Here is a 15,544-nt window from a genome sequence, read left to right as displayed (position 1 = left end):
ACCATACACAAAAGTAAATTCAAAATGGATTAAAGACCTAAATGTATGGCCGGACACTATAAAGCTCCTAGAGGAAAACATAGGCAGAACACTCTATGACATAAATCACAACAAGATCCTTCTTGACCCACCACCTAGAGAAATGGAAATAAAAACAAAAATAAACAAATGGGACCTAGTGAAACTTAAAAGCTTTCACACAGCAAAACAAACCATAAATAAGATGAAAAGATAACCCTCAGAATGGGAGAAAATATTTGCAAATGAAGGAACTGACAAAGGATTAATCTCCAAAATTTACAAGCAGTTCATGAAGCTCAATATCAAAAAAACAAACAACCCAATCCAAAAATGGGCAGAAGACCTAAACAGACATATCTCCAAAGAAGATATACAGATTGCCAACAAACACATGAAAGAATGCTCAACATCAGTAATCATTAGAGCAATGCAAATCAAAACTACAATGAGGTATCACCTCACACCAGTCAGAATGGCCATCATCAAAAATTCTACATACAATAAATGCTGGAGAGGGTGTGGAGAAAAGGGAACCCTCTTGCACTGTTGGTGGGAATGTAAACTGATACAGCCACTATGGAGACAGTATGGAGGTTCCTTAAAAAACTAAAAATAGAACTACCATACGACCCAGCAATCCCACTACTGGGCATATACCCTGAGAAAACCATAATTCAAAAAGAGTCATGTACCACACTGTTCACTGCAGCTCTATTTACAATAGCCAGGACATGGAAGCAACCTTAGTATCCATCAACAGATGAATGGATAAAGAAGATGTGGCACATATATACAATGGAATATTACTCAGCCATAAAAAGAAATGAAATTGAGTTATTTGTAGTGAGGTGGATGGACCTAGAGTCTGTCATATGGAGTGAAGTAAGTCAAAGAGAGAAAAACAAATACCATAGGCTAACACATATATATGGAATCTAAAAAAAATAAAAATGGTTCTGATGAACCCAGGGGCAGGACAGGAATAAAGACGCAGACATAGAGAATGGACTTGAGGACATGAGGAGGGGGAAGGGTAAGCTGGGATGAAGTGAGAGAGTGGCATGGACATATATACACTACCAAATATAAAATAGATAGCTAGTGGGAAACAGCCACATAGCACAAGGAGATCAGCCTGGTGCTTTCTGACCACCTAGGGGGGTGGGATAGGGAGGGTGGAGGGAGACGCAAGAGGGAGGAGATATGGGGACATATGTATGCATATGGCTGATTCACTTTGTTATAAAGCAGAAAGTAACACACCATTGTAGAGAAATTATACTCCAATAAAGATGTTAAAAAAAAACCCAAAAAACTACTATGTATAAAACAAATAAGCTACAAAGATATATTGTACAGCACAGAGAAAATAGCCATACAGAGAATATAGTTTATAATAATTTTAGAAAATTTAATCAATATGTTGTACACCTGAAACTAATATAATATTGTAAATCAACTAAACTTCAATTAAAAAAAAAATCTATGTCAAATAAATGCAAAAATACCTGAATATGTATTGCATCTTATCAATAAAATAGGAATAAATACTATAAAACATTAACAAGGAACCTTTCCAGGCAACTCATAAATGAATATAAATGACTGATAAGCATTAAAAACAAAATGACTGAAAATCATAATCGAAGGAATAAAAATGAAATATGATACCATTTTTTTGTATTATATTTTATCCTACTGTATTTTCACCTATTAAAATGGTAAATATAATAACACTTGGCCATACCTAGTATTGATAATATTTGCGGGAAATGGGAATTCTTATCTTGTGCTGATGGATACATACACGCGTAAAACTTTTTTGGAGGGCAATTTGATGACATACAGCAAAAACCGAAAATATACAAAATTTTGGACACAATAATTCCACTTCTAGAAATTGATTCTAAGTAAACAGGGATGTACACAAGGGTAGAGGAATAAAAATATTCATCATATCTATGTTTTTATTTTTTTAAATTAATTTTTATTGGAGTATAGTTGATTTACAATGTTGTTAGTTTCTGCTGTATAGCAAAGTGAATCAGTTATACATACACATATATCCACTCTTTTTTAGATTCTTTTCCCATATAGGTCATTACAGAGTATTGAGTATCTATGTTTTTATATTAGCAAGAGATTGCATGAATTTAAATGTTCGACATTAGAGAATTGGCCAAATAAGATATGATACCTCCTACTAATGCGGGCATCAAAAATAAAACTGTAGAAAAATATTTAGAGACATGGAAAGATGACTCTTATGTACCATTAAGTGAAAAAAGTTACAAGCAGTACTTAGAGTATGATTTCATTTTACATAAAAATATATATAATGTATATATTAATGGCTAAGAAAAAGATATTTGTGCTGGTTACCTCTGGGCTAGGTAATTATAGATCATTTTCATTTCTTCTTGTTGCTTCTATTTTTAATTGCTCTACAATGCAGACGCATTGCTCTTATGATAAAAACTCCAATAAAACTTATTTTTCAAAAAATATCAATGCTAATACCCTATAAATGATACTGTGAGAAATATCCGTCTTGGGCCTTAGTGGCCAAAAGGAATATTTGACAGAAGGCTGCAAATGGGTTTAGGTGCTGCTCTGAAAATGGAACCCTGCAGGGTACTGCTCGGGCTTGGAACACCAAAGGTGGTGGCACGGGCGCTGGCCTTGCCCTCCAGAGCAGATGGTGCAGTTTAGGTCTCCCTGCACAAAGAACAACCAGAAAACACGGACAAAAAATTTAGCATCTGCCTTGCCTGGGACAAGGGATTCAGTTAGGCTGGGTCAACTCTGCATGGACGAGCCCCTACTGGGCATTTTCCATGTCTATGTCGTATAGCAAAGAGTGTGAAAGCAGCAAGGGACTCACTTGTCCCAAGTCTTCATTTACAGTTATGGAAAGTGAGGCTCAGATGAGCCCATGCACGTGTCACTCAATCAACATTCCTTCTTGAAAGCTGTAACAGTGGCTTGAAGTGAAAACAATGCTAGACTGTCTGAAAACTAAAACAGCCATTTCTGGGTAGACTCACCTACTGCGACCCTCAACACTCAACCTTTATGGAGAAGAGTTGGTGCTGACATATGGCTTTAAAAACCCCAAGTCTCCCTTCTCCCCTTCCTCCCATGAAAACACGAGAATCAAGGCCCATGAGTAACTGTCCCTGTGCCACAGAACCGTGGAGCTCTTTGGATCTGTTGTGGCCAAGTAGCCTTGTAGATGGGAGAAACACATACACAAGAATCTCAACATCTACTGGCTACAATGGGGCTGGCAAATGGTTTTCATCCTATATATCAATCGCCAGCATGCTTGGTTGGAATGTTAAAATGAATTCCAGTAGCTCCTTGTTGGTTATCTATTTTTTATATAGTAGTGTATATATTTTATTTTTTTATTGGGGTATAGTTGTTTTAGGAAACTATACTCAATATCTTGCAATAACCTATAATGGAAAAGAATGTAAAAAAGTACATATATTTATATATATATGTATAACTGAATCACTTCGCTGTACACCTGAAACTAACACAACACTGTAAATCAACTATATTTCAATAAAATTTTTTTAAAACACACACACACACACGCACAAAAGGGTGAAAAAAAAATGAATTTTAAGGCAGAGCCTGGGCTGAGTGTCATGATTGATTAGGGGTGTCTTGGCTGTGGAAGGGGTGATTAACAAATATGTTTGCCATATATTTCCATTCTGATCTAGAACATCTGTTACCCTCAGCACAGTGTTTCTTCATTCAATCTCTCTCACTATTGATTACTCACTCTTATAGAATGTCAGATTAATTCTTTCAAATATTACTTTAACTACATCATCCTCCTACTTAAAAACCCTCTAAAGATACCTCCCCATTTCCCACATAGCAAAGCTACCCCCATACCTAATAATCAAGGTCCTCCACAATTTGATGCTGTTTACCATTCTGAGTTCTAAGCAACCCTCCACAGAATCTCCTCTCTGGCCTCTGGCTTCTTTCTTGTACCCAGAGCGCATACTCTGGTCTGAAAGGGCCACCAACAGGAGCCAGGGATGGGAGCTGGTCCAAAGGGGAGCAAATGGACTAACACATCAGGATGAGTCACTAGCCAGGGAGGCCCAAGATGCAGGGAGGCTGTTAGAACGCTGCCGGTAAGGGTTGGAGTCACACCTGAGTGGACAAGCTCTGGCTGAGGCTTGCTCCTTGTGAAGGCCTAGTTTCTATCCCAGCTTCGCTGCCTGTCATCAGTTTTAAAGCAGTGGGGTCTTACAGCTGTTTCTGAACAGACACCTGATGCACATCCCACACGTTTTCATCTCCGGGCTCCTGGCATCTTCCTTACCTTGAGGGCCTGTTTCCTTTCCTTTGTGCCTATTTGAATCCCTACCCCCCATCCTTCAGTGCTCAGCATCAAAGCATAACAATGAGGCTCTGGTCTGTCTCCAGTGACCTATTTCTCAGAGTCCTGATACTTGACACCATTCCCTAATTCATCTCCACGATTCCACGTGGATCTCTCCTAGCTCAATGGTGTTGGCAAGACACTGACATTCACCACTAGAGTCCATTTTGCCCATGCAGTTATATTCAGGGACTTTATGCATACTGCCTCCGTGGTCTACTCAGGTGGAGCGGTCTTGATGTGAACTAGGGCATTAGGGTGTCTCTTAACTGTTAGATTTAAATACCAGTCTAAGGTAACAAAGCACTATAAACTAGGAATGGAATGCAGCAGCATATAGCACAATAAATTCTTATTGCCCATGGCTAAAATAAGACAAAATATTATCAGAATAAGGGAGAAAGAAAGTAAAGGTATCATGGAAAATATGAGCAGGTCAACTTTTCCAGCACGCTGAATGGCACCTGAGTGACCCAAGAGTTATTGAACTTGAAAATAAACAACTGCTGCACACCCTGCTAGTGATTGGGCAATGATAATAAGTTATGACAATCTCTCATAGTGATGGGCCTAAGATAAAAAGTTTACAATGCACATGTTTAATTTGGAATAAATTTACCTTTTATATGCCAAAACAAACAAAAAAAAGAAGCAAGTTTAAACTTCTGTGAATTCTGATCAACATGACGTGGAAAAACTCAATGCCAAGTTTGTTACGAGAAACAGCGCTACTCGTTATTGTATCTGTGTTTTATTTTTACCCAGATCAGAAACAGAGAAATTAGAAGCTTTTTCCATAGGCCTGTATACATTCTTTGCTAATTTCAGATGTTAACAAAAACGGAAGGTAATCTCTCTGTGCTATAACCCTAAAGATACCAAGCCCTAGGGCCATATTGTTAAGTTATGCCCAGTATGACTGAGAAACCATTGGCTTCCCGTCCCCTGCAAGTGGGCGAGGAGAAGAGTGGAGGAAATTTCAACATTGAGCCAAGGACATAATTCTAGCTACCGTGACCAACATTTGGGACCACACAGAGTGAGCATGAAGATTTTCTCCATTTTGTAGGCCTGTTTTTCCCAGGCCTTTGAGGGCAGAGGACTTCTTCTCCACCTTGACCATCTCCAGAGGTCACGCTGGGAATGTAGAGGTTGCTCTGGCATCTCCACGATTCTGGGGTGAGGGGCCCAGGATGCGGATGCCCTTGAACAACTCTCTGCTACAAGAGGGTGCCAGCCACATGGGCAATAACTTGGTGGAGGTTACCAATGACAGACGCCAGGGAAGTTGTTCCTGGTGGAGTTATTTAAACACTTGCCTTGAGAGAGAGGTAAAAGTGACAAAAAGGGAAGTATAGTGGCTTGCTTATTATTTCCACTGAACAAATAAAGAGGCAAGCACCTGCTGAACCTAGTGGTAGGATGATCCCAGATTCTCCTGGGAAAGAAGCAAGGAGCCTCTCTGGGTTGGTTTTACGCCCCACCTACTGAAGGAGGTTTAAATAGATTGCCTGGCTTTTGGGAGGTACCGATATTGCAGTTTTCTCCTTGAAAGCTGGTTATAGCTCTAATTTAGGTAAGAAGAGGCAATGGAGGAGTACTGGGATACAGCTGGCAAGGGGTGAGGAGATATAGGAGCTGTTCTGCACTGCTGTATCTTTCTTCAAGTTCAGCGCCATCAATCTGACTGAGAGAATCTGGACTGTGGCATCAGCCCAAGAGGATTTAGAAAGGAGCCCCGTTAGACTCTGGACAAGCTCGGGTCCAGACGAAGAACTTCAGTCACCTCATGTGAAAAGTCAGCCAAGTTTCCACTGGTGAGGCTGGATTCTGTAGGCAATTTAGTGATTTCCTGTTGGCCACCCCCAACTGCTGCTTCCCTCCCACCTGCAAGTAGTCACCCACCCATAAATCCTGTCCGGCCCTGGATCTCTGCCCAATGTTCCAGAGGGCTGGACTCACCAAGGAGAGCGGAATTCCCAGGATCCAGGCCCAGCTGTGTTCCCAGCGGAGACGTCAGCACCGAAGGAAGGTTCGGTCCAGTGGCTGAGAGCAGGGCCCTGATGTCGTCCAACTGCGTGGGGACGTGGGGGGGATCTGTGAGAAGGCAGATGGTGCATCAGGCAGGTTAAAGCATAAAGGCTGTGCTAAGGGGAGAGGGAGAGGCGGCCGTGCATATAAGTGTGTCTGTGTGTAAGGCAGGCGTTACTATTGTTACCTTTAACATCATTTTTCCTATAGAGAAGGTGTTCCCATCAAGGTGAGTCTGAATTTCAAATATAATATTTGATGCCTGAAACTGTAAGGTCAGTAATAAGAATCAGGCATGTTGATTTCCGGAGTTCCTTACTGTATGCCACTCTATCCCACAGTACCACTGGGTACTCTATAAACGCGTAGCTAAATAAAACTATATTATAAAGGCACTTTAAAAAAGCCAGTGCTTCTTCAGCATTTACTAGATGCCAAGTCCTGTGCTAAAATATTTTTCATTTAACTCTTATAACAACCTTTAGAGGGAGGTACTTTGTTATTGTCCCCACAGATTGGGATACACCCCAGGAATTTCTTATTTCGAAGGATCCTGTGAGTGGCTTTTTTCTAGGAAAAAAAGGGTCCAATTGTGAGGCTGGGAATTTGCTTTGTGATCTGGATTTTTATGCCCAAGTAGGATCAGAGAAGCAGGATAGGGATGATTTATTATTCAAAATCTTGTAAGGAGTCAGGGCTGACGTCATCAGGAATCACAGTTAACCAGAGGTAAAACTGACAAAAAGGGAAGTATAGTGGCTTGCTTATTATTTCCACTGAACAAATAAAAAGGCAAACACCTGCTGAACCTAGTGGTAGGATGATCCCAGATTCTCCTGGGAAAGAAGCAGAATTCTGTTCCCCTTCTTCTTGCATCTCCTGTAGCACTGCTTCACACTCCAAGGCCAACTCCCACCTTTTTCTCTAGAGCACTTGTTGGAGTGGAAAGAGAAGCAGGAGGGTTGCCCTTGTAACTGATGGTCATTTCAACAGTGTTCAGTGAGGGTCTACTGTGTGCTTGTCACCTTGTTCAGTACTTTTTAGGGATGGCAAATAAAGAAGTCACAGTGGTGCCTGAATCTACTTCAGAAACATGCCTTCTGTCTACTGTGCCTTTGACTGCAAAAGACCATCACATACAGAAAACGGTGATGAGTTTATATATTTATATATATAAATTAAAAATTGTAAAGACATTCTATATATATTCTATATAATTTAAGAATATTCTTTATATGGTATAGGGTAAAAACATCGTGATTGGATTCAGGAACTCAATTTGTGCTGTGGCTCTTTCATTCACTAACTTGGGCAAGTCACTTAATCCCTCTAAGCCTTAGTTTCCTCATCTATAAAATGATGAAAAACCTCATCATTTCCAAGGTCTCTTTCTACTCTGATATACCATCATTTTAGGAACTGATAGTGACAGTTTATTCAAACCTAGACTCTTTTCCTCCCATCCTTTTTAATATTCCCTCAAAAATATTGAAATTGAATATTGAGGGAAATGGAATTCCCTCAAGAGTACTGAAATTGAATATTCCTTCAAGAATATTAAAATTCAAGAAGTCTTTGCTTATTTATTAAGAGCCAAAAGGGGAGGTTATGTCCCATCTTTAAAACCATCGATCTTTCGGGGCCAAACATCACACCCTCCTAATGTCCTTACAGCTTCTGTCATAATTTACTTCTTCAGGGCATGTCCAGCTGATCTTCTGAGGGAAACTGTAAATTCCCCAAGGACAGAGGTCACAGCTTGTATTTATCCTAAAGCTCTACATGGGACTCCGAGGCAACACTTAATGAATAGTCATCCCACTTAATGAATAGTTACATGAACACGTGAGTGAAAGTCGGCCTCGTGACACTTCAAGTCTCCACATTACAGGTTAAGTCACAGGCCTTGGCATGAAACCTCAGCTTTACACGTGAAATCCCTCATTTAAAAATGAAGTCACATGTTGGGCTGATTAAAAAAAAAGAGAAACACTACTCCTATGTCCATAAAGTACCTAAAGAAAGTAACAAACTTCGATGAATAAACCAAGACTTCTGATTGCGGAAAGCCCTAAAATTAAGAATCTAACTAGTGATTTTTTTTTCCCATCCAGTTTGATTAAAATGGGAAGACGTCATGCTCTTCAAACTCCACGTTCACGGTCACACTGCATTAGCGTTGGAATGCTGCAGATCTGGCTCCCAGACCGTACACACTTCACTGGTGGAGCTGCGGTAGCAGCTACACATCCTATGCTTTCAGCTCTGTTAGCAGAGGCGACAAGGAAGGGTTATTAGGGAGGAAAAGCCCACGGTAAGCTCCACAACTCAGTGTGGGGCAAGAGCCTCTGGGCCCCAGGCTCCAGACGAGCAGCTCAGCCAGATGAAATCCAACACAAAACAAATCACATCCTTCACGGAGCTGATTTTCTGCGGCTTCCTAAGATAACTGGAGGTTTATGCAGCCACTGTTGAGATGAAAACCCATGTGGGCATCTCCGAAATCTGAGTGGGCAGGGCTAGACCCTGTGCTCTGGTATATCATCAATTTGGGGTGTGAAAATAGAAGTTTGCTTATTTTTCCCTGCGGAAGCCCATAATGTACGTATGTGTATGTATGCGTGGTGTGTAATTATTCATATTTCTCACATTTTCCTTTTTTTTTTTCCCCTAAGAATGATGGCTTTCTCTTCCTGAGATAGCCAGCACACGTGCTCTAATAATTGCCTTTTAAAAAAAGTAAGACCAAAACAAGCCTCTTTATCCTATCCCACCAATTCCCAGCCTCTGTGGGGAAGAGAAGCAGAGAGTCCTAATCCGGGGGACAAAAGGGCTGTAGCTTGCACGCGGCTGAGTCCAGCCCTGGGCATCAGTGAGTGCTGATGGTGTCTCAGCAATTGTTGTTATTTTTAAATAATTATTTTATGCCAGGAACTGTGATAGACTCTTTTATCAGAGGTCCTTATGTTTGGGGGTGCTGTAGTCTGAATGTTTGCTTCCCCCAAATTCACATGTTGAAATCCTAACTCCTTCAAGGTGATGATATTAGGAGGTAGGGACTTTGGGAGATGATTAGGTCATGAAGGTGGAGCCCTCCTGATTGGGATTAGTGACCTCATAACAGAGACCCCTGAGAGCTGGCTCATCCCTTCTGCCATACGAGGGCACAGAAAGAAGCCATGATTCTGCAGCCACATAGAGGGCCTTCACCAGGGCCCGACCATGAGGGCACCTGGATTCTGGACTTCCAGTCTCTAGAAGGGTGAGAAACAATCTTCTGTTGCTTACAAGCCACCCAATCTGTGGCTATTTTGCTATAGCAGCCGGAACGGACAAAGACAGGGGGTGTACACGTGTGGACTTCAGGTGGACTAGACTATGAACTTCCTGAAATTTAAAAAAATTTTGCATTTATGAATTTTTCTCGACAAGGTAATCCATAGTTTTCGTCTGATTCTCCAAGAAGTCCTTAACATAGAAGGAGTTAAGAGCGACTGCTGTACTTCTGTTACCTCTATTTGCCAACCCCTACCCAAACATGGGCAATCTTGTTCCGTAAGTTTCTACACAGAGACTAGCATCTACGGCTTAGCAAGGTTAAGTGACTTGCCCAAGGTGACACAGTGAGTCAGCAGTAGAGCTAGGGTTCTAACTGACGTCTGCTTGGCTTGCTTGGCCCCAAGGTCTGTGTTCTTTCTACTGGGAGGCCCTAAGGTGGGGAGAAGGGAAGGGATATTGATTTTACCTTTATGCACTTCATTGGATCAGGGACAGGAGGAGGTAGAGGGTGGGTTAGACAGTCACCCCCAGTGGGGTCCGCAGGGGGCAGCCGGCCTCGAGGTGTTTACCTAGGATCAGTAGCTGTGTGTTCTCAGTCAGCTCCCCGTGCAGATTGGCCGCCCTGCAGGAGTACAGGCCCTGATCCGAGGACGACACGGCTGTAAGCAGCAAGGAGCCCTCGTGCAGATGGTGAGGGGAGCCCAGTTTGCTTTTATTCCTGAACCAAGTGACTTCAGCTTCAGGCACACCTAGGAGGAAAAAAAAATAAACTCATCAGCCAACACATTCAGGTGACCCTGGAGGCATTTATAGACTCTTGCCAGGGCCCGCCCCAGGGCTGCTCTGCAGGAAGCATGTGCCTGGGCGTCTTCTACTCCCCTTCAGCCAAACTAAATAATGCCTCTGACCTCTCAGCTGTCTTGGGATCTTTTGCCTTTTAAACCTTACACTGATGAGGCAGGAAGAGAGAGGCCGGTTCAAAGAAGAGGAAGGAGGCAGCTGGGAAAAGGGCACTTGCCAGGGTGGAAGGAGTGAACCCAAATTCTTTGGAGAAAACACCTCAGAACCGAACATATACACCAGTGCAAATGAATGACTGACAACTACATGAAACAAACCTAACGTTAAATAAGAAAAGCCAGACGTGAAAGAGTACACACTGTATGGTTTTGTTTCTGAAAGTAGAAAACAAAAATTGGTAACATCAGTACTCTGTTGTCAGCAGTCAGAGTGGGGGGTTCCTCTGAGAGACTGGGATGGACTGGGAGGGGTTGTGACTGAGAGTGGGGACAGGGAGCTTGGTTGCTCCTAATCCTCTGTTTTTTGACTTGGGGGCTGGTTTGGTGGGCTTGGGACCTTTATGATATGTGCACTTTTCTGTATAAATATTATATCTCAGTAGAAAGTTAAAAGCTACAAAATGTTGATATATTCATGAAACAGACAAATGAAAGCTGCTAGATCCTTACCATAGTTGACACTCCATGTAGAAAACAAGCCTGTATTTTTTGAAGCCTAAGTATTTTCTTAGGACAAGAAAAGATTGAACTATCGGTATCACCACAGAAAAAGAAAGACAAAAAGAAAGTGTTCTGCTCTCTCCTCAGTCTAAGTTATTGTTGTGAGAGAGAGCTGGGGAGAGCATGCACATCTGAATTGGGATGGGGTTCCTGTCTTTGGAAGTCAGGCTCTATCCTCTAGGAGTGTTGTGGACTAAATGTTTGTGTCCTTTGTAAATTCTTATGTTGAAGTCCTAAGCACCATCAGTGTGATGGTGTTAGGAGGTGAGGCATTTGGAGATTGTTAGGTTTAGATGAGATTGTGATGAGGGGGGTGGCCCTTGTGATGGGATTAGTGCCCTTATAAGAAGGGACCCTCTCTTTCTCTCTCTCTCTCTCTCTCTCTCTTCACCATGTGAGGACACAGCAAGAAGATAGCTGTCTGCAAGCCAGGAAGAGAGTCCTGGTCAGGAACTGAATGGGCTGGCACCTTGATCTTGGAATTCCCAGCCTCCAGAACCATGAGAAATAAACTTCTGCTGTTTAAGCCACCCATGCATGGCATTTTGTTATAGCAGCCTGAGTAGACTAAGACAAAAGAATGGCTTTAATTCCTGAGGAAGTTTCCCTGTGGGTCACATGCTGGTAAGGAGGCCCCAGTTTAGGACAAGCCTTCTGAGATGGTCTGCATAGGAGACCAAGTTCTGAGTGAGCTGAGAGACAGAAAGCGTGTGGCATTAGTTCACAGGTCTCCAGGGAGTAGAAAGCTCCATCCCTTGCACTGTCTAGCCTGCTAACTCAGCTCGCAACGTTTGCTCATAAAACTCTTAGACATGTATCCAGGGCAGGTTCAGAATGTCAGATCCAGGTAAATAGGGTCAAAGCCAGGAACAGTCAGAGCCAGAGCTTTAGTCCTGTGCTTTCCCTGAGTTGGGGATGGATTTTGCCCTTGGGGCAAGGGCAGCCTTACCCTTCATGGGCAGGGTACTGTTGAGAATGAAGACACCTTCAAGGAGTTACCTGTGTACCTGTTGCTTGTCCTTGATGAACAAAATTTACCCACAGTCTACTTTGTAACAGCCAGCTCATCAGCCCTCATTATGACCCCTTGAGCACTTGCTGTTCCTGAACTCCCAGGGTCAGGAAGTGGGGTGGGGTGGAAGGGTGGTCTCATATGTTCCCTCACTAACAATGAGCTATCTTGTGTGAATTCACTGGTGTCCTTGCTGGCCTGCTGCCTCAGGTGGAGTTTCCAGTGGTGGAATGGTGGCCTAAGGTGTGTGGCCCAAGTGTTTGGCCAATCTGTAGGGCTTTTCTCCCTGTTAATGGGAAACAGGAGAGTGACTCTCTGGTCCTCTCTCTTTTGCTGTTGTTCAGATTACCCATAATTCAATGTGAATCACTAGGGACTGGCAGGCTGGCCGGAGAAAGGAGGCAAGGCTGCTGAAAGGGGTGGAGACCTGGATACCGAAACCCTGTTCCATCAGGGAGGGGCACACACTGTGAAACTTAAGGCTCAGGTGCATGAGAGGGGCCAGGCTGGCACTATCTCCAAACACACCTGGAGAAAAGATGCAGGTGAGAGGCAGAAAAGCTGACTTTTCATTGCAGCACCACTAGGGAGAGCAAGAGCATCATGATGCCCAGCCATGCCAGCTTAGACTTTGGTCCCTGAGCTCCGTTTTCATGTTGGGGAAAAAAAAATAAATTCTACGGCATTCAGGAGAAAGCCTCTGAAAAGTAAGTTGAAGAAAACCCTTCCAGTCATTTCTCTCCTGAAAGTGTAAGGAAAAATGAGGTCCTACAAACCATCTTTTTCAAGTATTCACCCACCTTCCCTCACCATGAACTGATTACACGTAGCACTTGTCACTGGCACCTTCCTCGGAGGAGGGCTGTGGGCAGTAAGCACACAATCCCTGATAGGAACTGAGGCTGTTCTAGAGCGAGGAGGCCGAGTAGGAGAACCAGACTAATGGGCTGTCAGTTCCACGAGCAAAAGCGTGATGACTAAGTGAATGGTCAGGGGGAATGCTCTCTCTCCATGACGGTGTCCATGGGCCATGGCGTGTGTGTCTCCAGAGCCAACACTGTGTTTACATGGTCCGCTCCTGCAGCAAGACTTGCTGCTCCCCTATGTGTCATTCACTGGTCAGGGCTTATGTGCCTGTAGGACAGCCAGAGGGGAGACACGGATGGTGAGAAAGAGGAGGAGGAGGGAGAGAGAGATGACCCAGGGATGGAGCCATTTCTCATGTCTCCAGGAAGTGGGTGTAAGCTTCTTCCTTCATCACTTCATCACTCTTGGCCTCATGCCCCTTTGAAAGCAAGTCTGTTTAACAGGACAAAACAGTCTTTGCCAAAAGTGCTGAATTCCTCAGTTGAGAGCAGGGGAGTTCATGGGAGGAATGGACATGTTCAGGTTAATGAAGAGTAGAAGGAAGTGACCTCCAGTCTCTGTAAAACTGGGACCACAGAAGTGACAGCAGTGCCGAGGGAAGCCAAATGATGTAGGAATCATTGTTTAATACATAGATTAGCAAACCTCTCTTAGACTCCCTCAAACATGGACCTGCATCAAGAATTTGCCAATGGAGATGGAGTTGCTGGTGTCACATTTTGGGGGATTCCTGCCTGCGATTATGCGCCTTAAGCAGAGAATGACACCAAAAAGATACTTTGGAATGACAGCCAGTCCTGCTGTGACTGGTTCTGACATATTACAAACAAAGTTGGAACAAGGGGAGAAGAAAAGTGAACGATGCACCAGAGATCTCTTTTTTCTTTTCCTCTCAAGAGATGACAACGATGTTTCAGAAAATATCTCCAGCCCTCATATATGCCAGAGTCCCTGGAAAAGGTACCAGATATACATGCCTAACAATGATGTTTAGAATACCTAGACATTGGGAATGCACCAAGGTCAGGAGCTATACAAAAATATCCTGAACACATTAGATGGAGAAAGAACATTTACTGAGTATTTGCTATCAGCCAAACATTTAATAAACATAATCACTCATTTTTCACAAAGGTCATATGAAGCATTGTTATTAACTCCATTTTACTGATGAGGAAATTGGAACCTGAAGAGATTATGAAATCTGCCTAAAATGACATTAGTTTGGATTCCTGAACGATTACATGGCGACAGAGTCCCTGTACCTCCTCTCTACCTCATGGCCAATCAGTGACCTACAAATGGCAGGTGGGGATCCAAACTCAGATACTTTTGATGCTAGGGACCCCCATCCTAACAAGTACATGACACTGCCTGCCATTACACCTGACTGCGTCCTTAGAAAAGGTATGAATTGCTGCACTATTATTTCTGGTATCAAATCCTTAAATATTTCCTACTTTTGGAATTAACCTTTCTGCTGTAATTGTAACACCAAGACTATTGTTAAGAGAGAACTTTCTAGAATCCATTTGTGCTGGCTTTGCTAGTGCTCTTCTTGGTGAGAAGCTTAGTCAGGTTGTGGAAGATTTTTTTTTTTTTCCCAAGCCTGTTGTGATGCGACAGCACATTCTACAGAAAGAAATGTCTGAAAAATGACAAAAAATATATTCCACCACAGAACAAAGTCCAAAGCTATGCTGTTGACAAGTTAGTTGGATAGGCTCCACACTCTGGACTCCCTGGTATGATTTGTGTCTAAAAAAGGAAGGAAAAGGACCTGCCTTTACTTCTCCCCCTTTGTGGCATATCTTATCAATAACACAGTGCTCTCCCTGCTGCTTGAAAGGATCAGTAAATGAGTGTAGTCATAATGGGATGTAACTTGATATGATTATGAGGATTAGTGTCTTTAATCTCCACTGAGCTGCCAGGTAGGGTGATGTATAATCATCTTTTTTTAAATCCCAGACAGGATATTCTTGTTAACTAGACCACTTGTTACACTTGGAAGGCTGCTTGCACCATGGCGGCTTGTCAACATCTTGAGGTGGGGCATCCACTGAAAGGTACATCTTGACATGATAAGTTCTAGAAGTTTCTTTGATGGCTTGGTGCAAGACAAGGAAAGGATACAGTAACTTAAATGTCAGCCTTGGCAATTATTCTAAAGAACCATGTAAGTCTGGAAAGGTTTACAGCCTTCCACATTTCTTCACACTGACTATGGCAGACACTGAAAGCTGTTTCTTCTTTTTCCTGGGTACCCAGCCTGGCTATATTTCCCAACAGCCCTTGTAGCTGTGAGTAGCCATGTGACTAAGAAGGAATGTGAGAAGCAGTAATGTGTGCTACTTCCAGGTGTCACCCTTAAAATCTTCTCAACCATCATCTACACTT

At 42.8% G+C, this 15,544-nt stretch overlaps 1 protein-coding gene across 3 annotated transcripts in view; it reads right to left on the bottom strand.

The window, feature by feature from the left end:
* The window catches only part of ADAMTSL1 (ADAMTS like 1), a 473,568-nt gene that overhangs the window by 94,381 nt on the left and 363,643 nt on the right, over positions 1-15,544 (bottom strand). For all 3 annotated transcript variants that reach the window (XM_082467989.1, XM_082467990.1, XM_082467991.1), the window contains 2 exons: positions 10,315-10,494; positions 6,398-6,532 (listed from right to left, as the gene is read on the bottom strand). In XM_082467989.1, coding sequence (XP_082324115.1) covers positions 6,398-6,532; positions 10,315-10,494 — 315 coding nt within the window. The remainder of the gene's footprint in view (positions 1-6,397; positions 6,533-10,314; positions 10,495-15,544) is intronic.

This window comes from Balaenoptera physalus (genome assembly GCF_965194825.1).
Source record: "Balaenoptera physalus genome assembly, chromosome: 7".
In the NCBI taxonomy this organism is placed as follows: domain Eukaryota; kingdom Metazoa; phylum Chordata; class Mammalia; order Artiodactyla; family Balaenopteridae; genus Balaenoptera; species Balaenoptera physalus.
The sequence above is the reverse complement of the archived record's forward strand: the minus strand, read 5'-3'. Positions and strand labels throughout refer to the sequence as shown.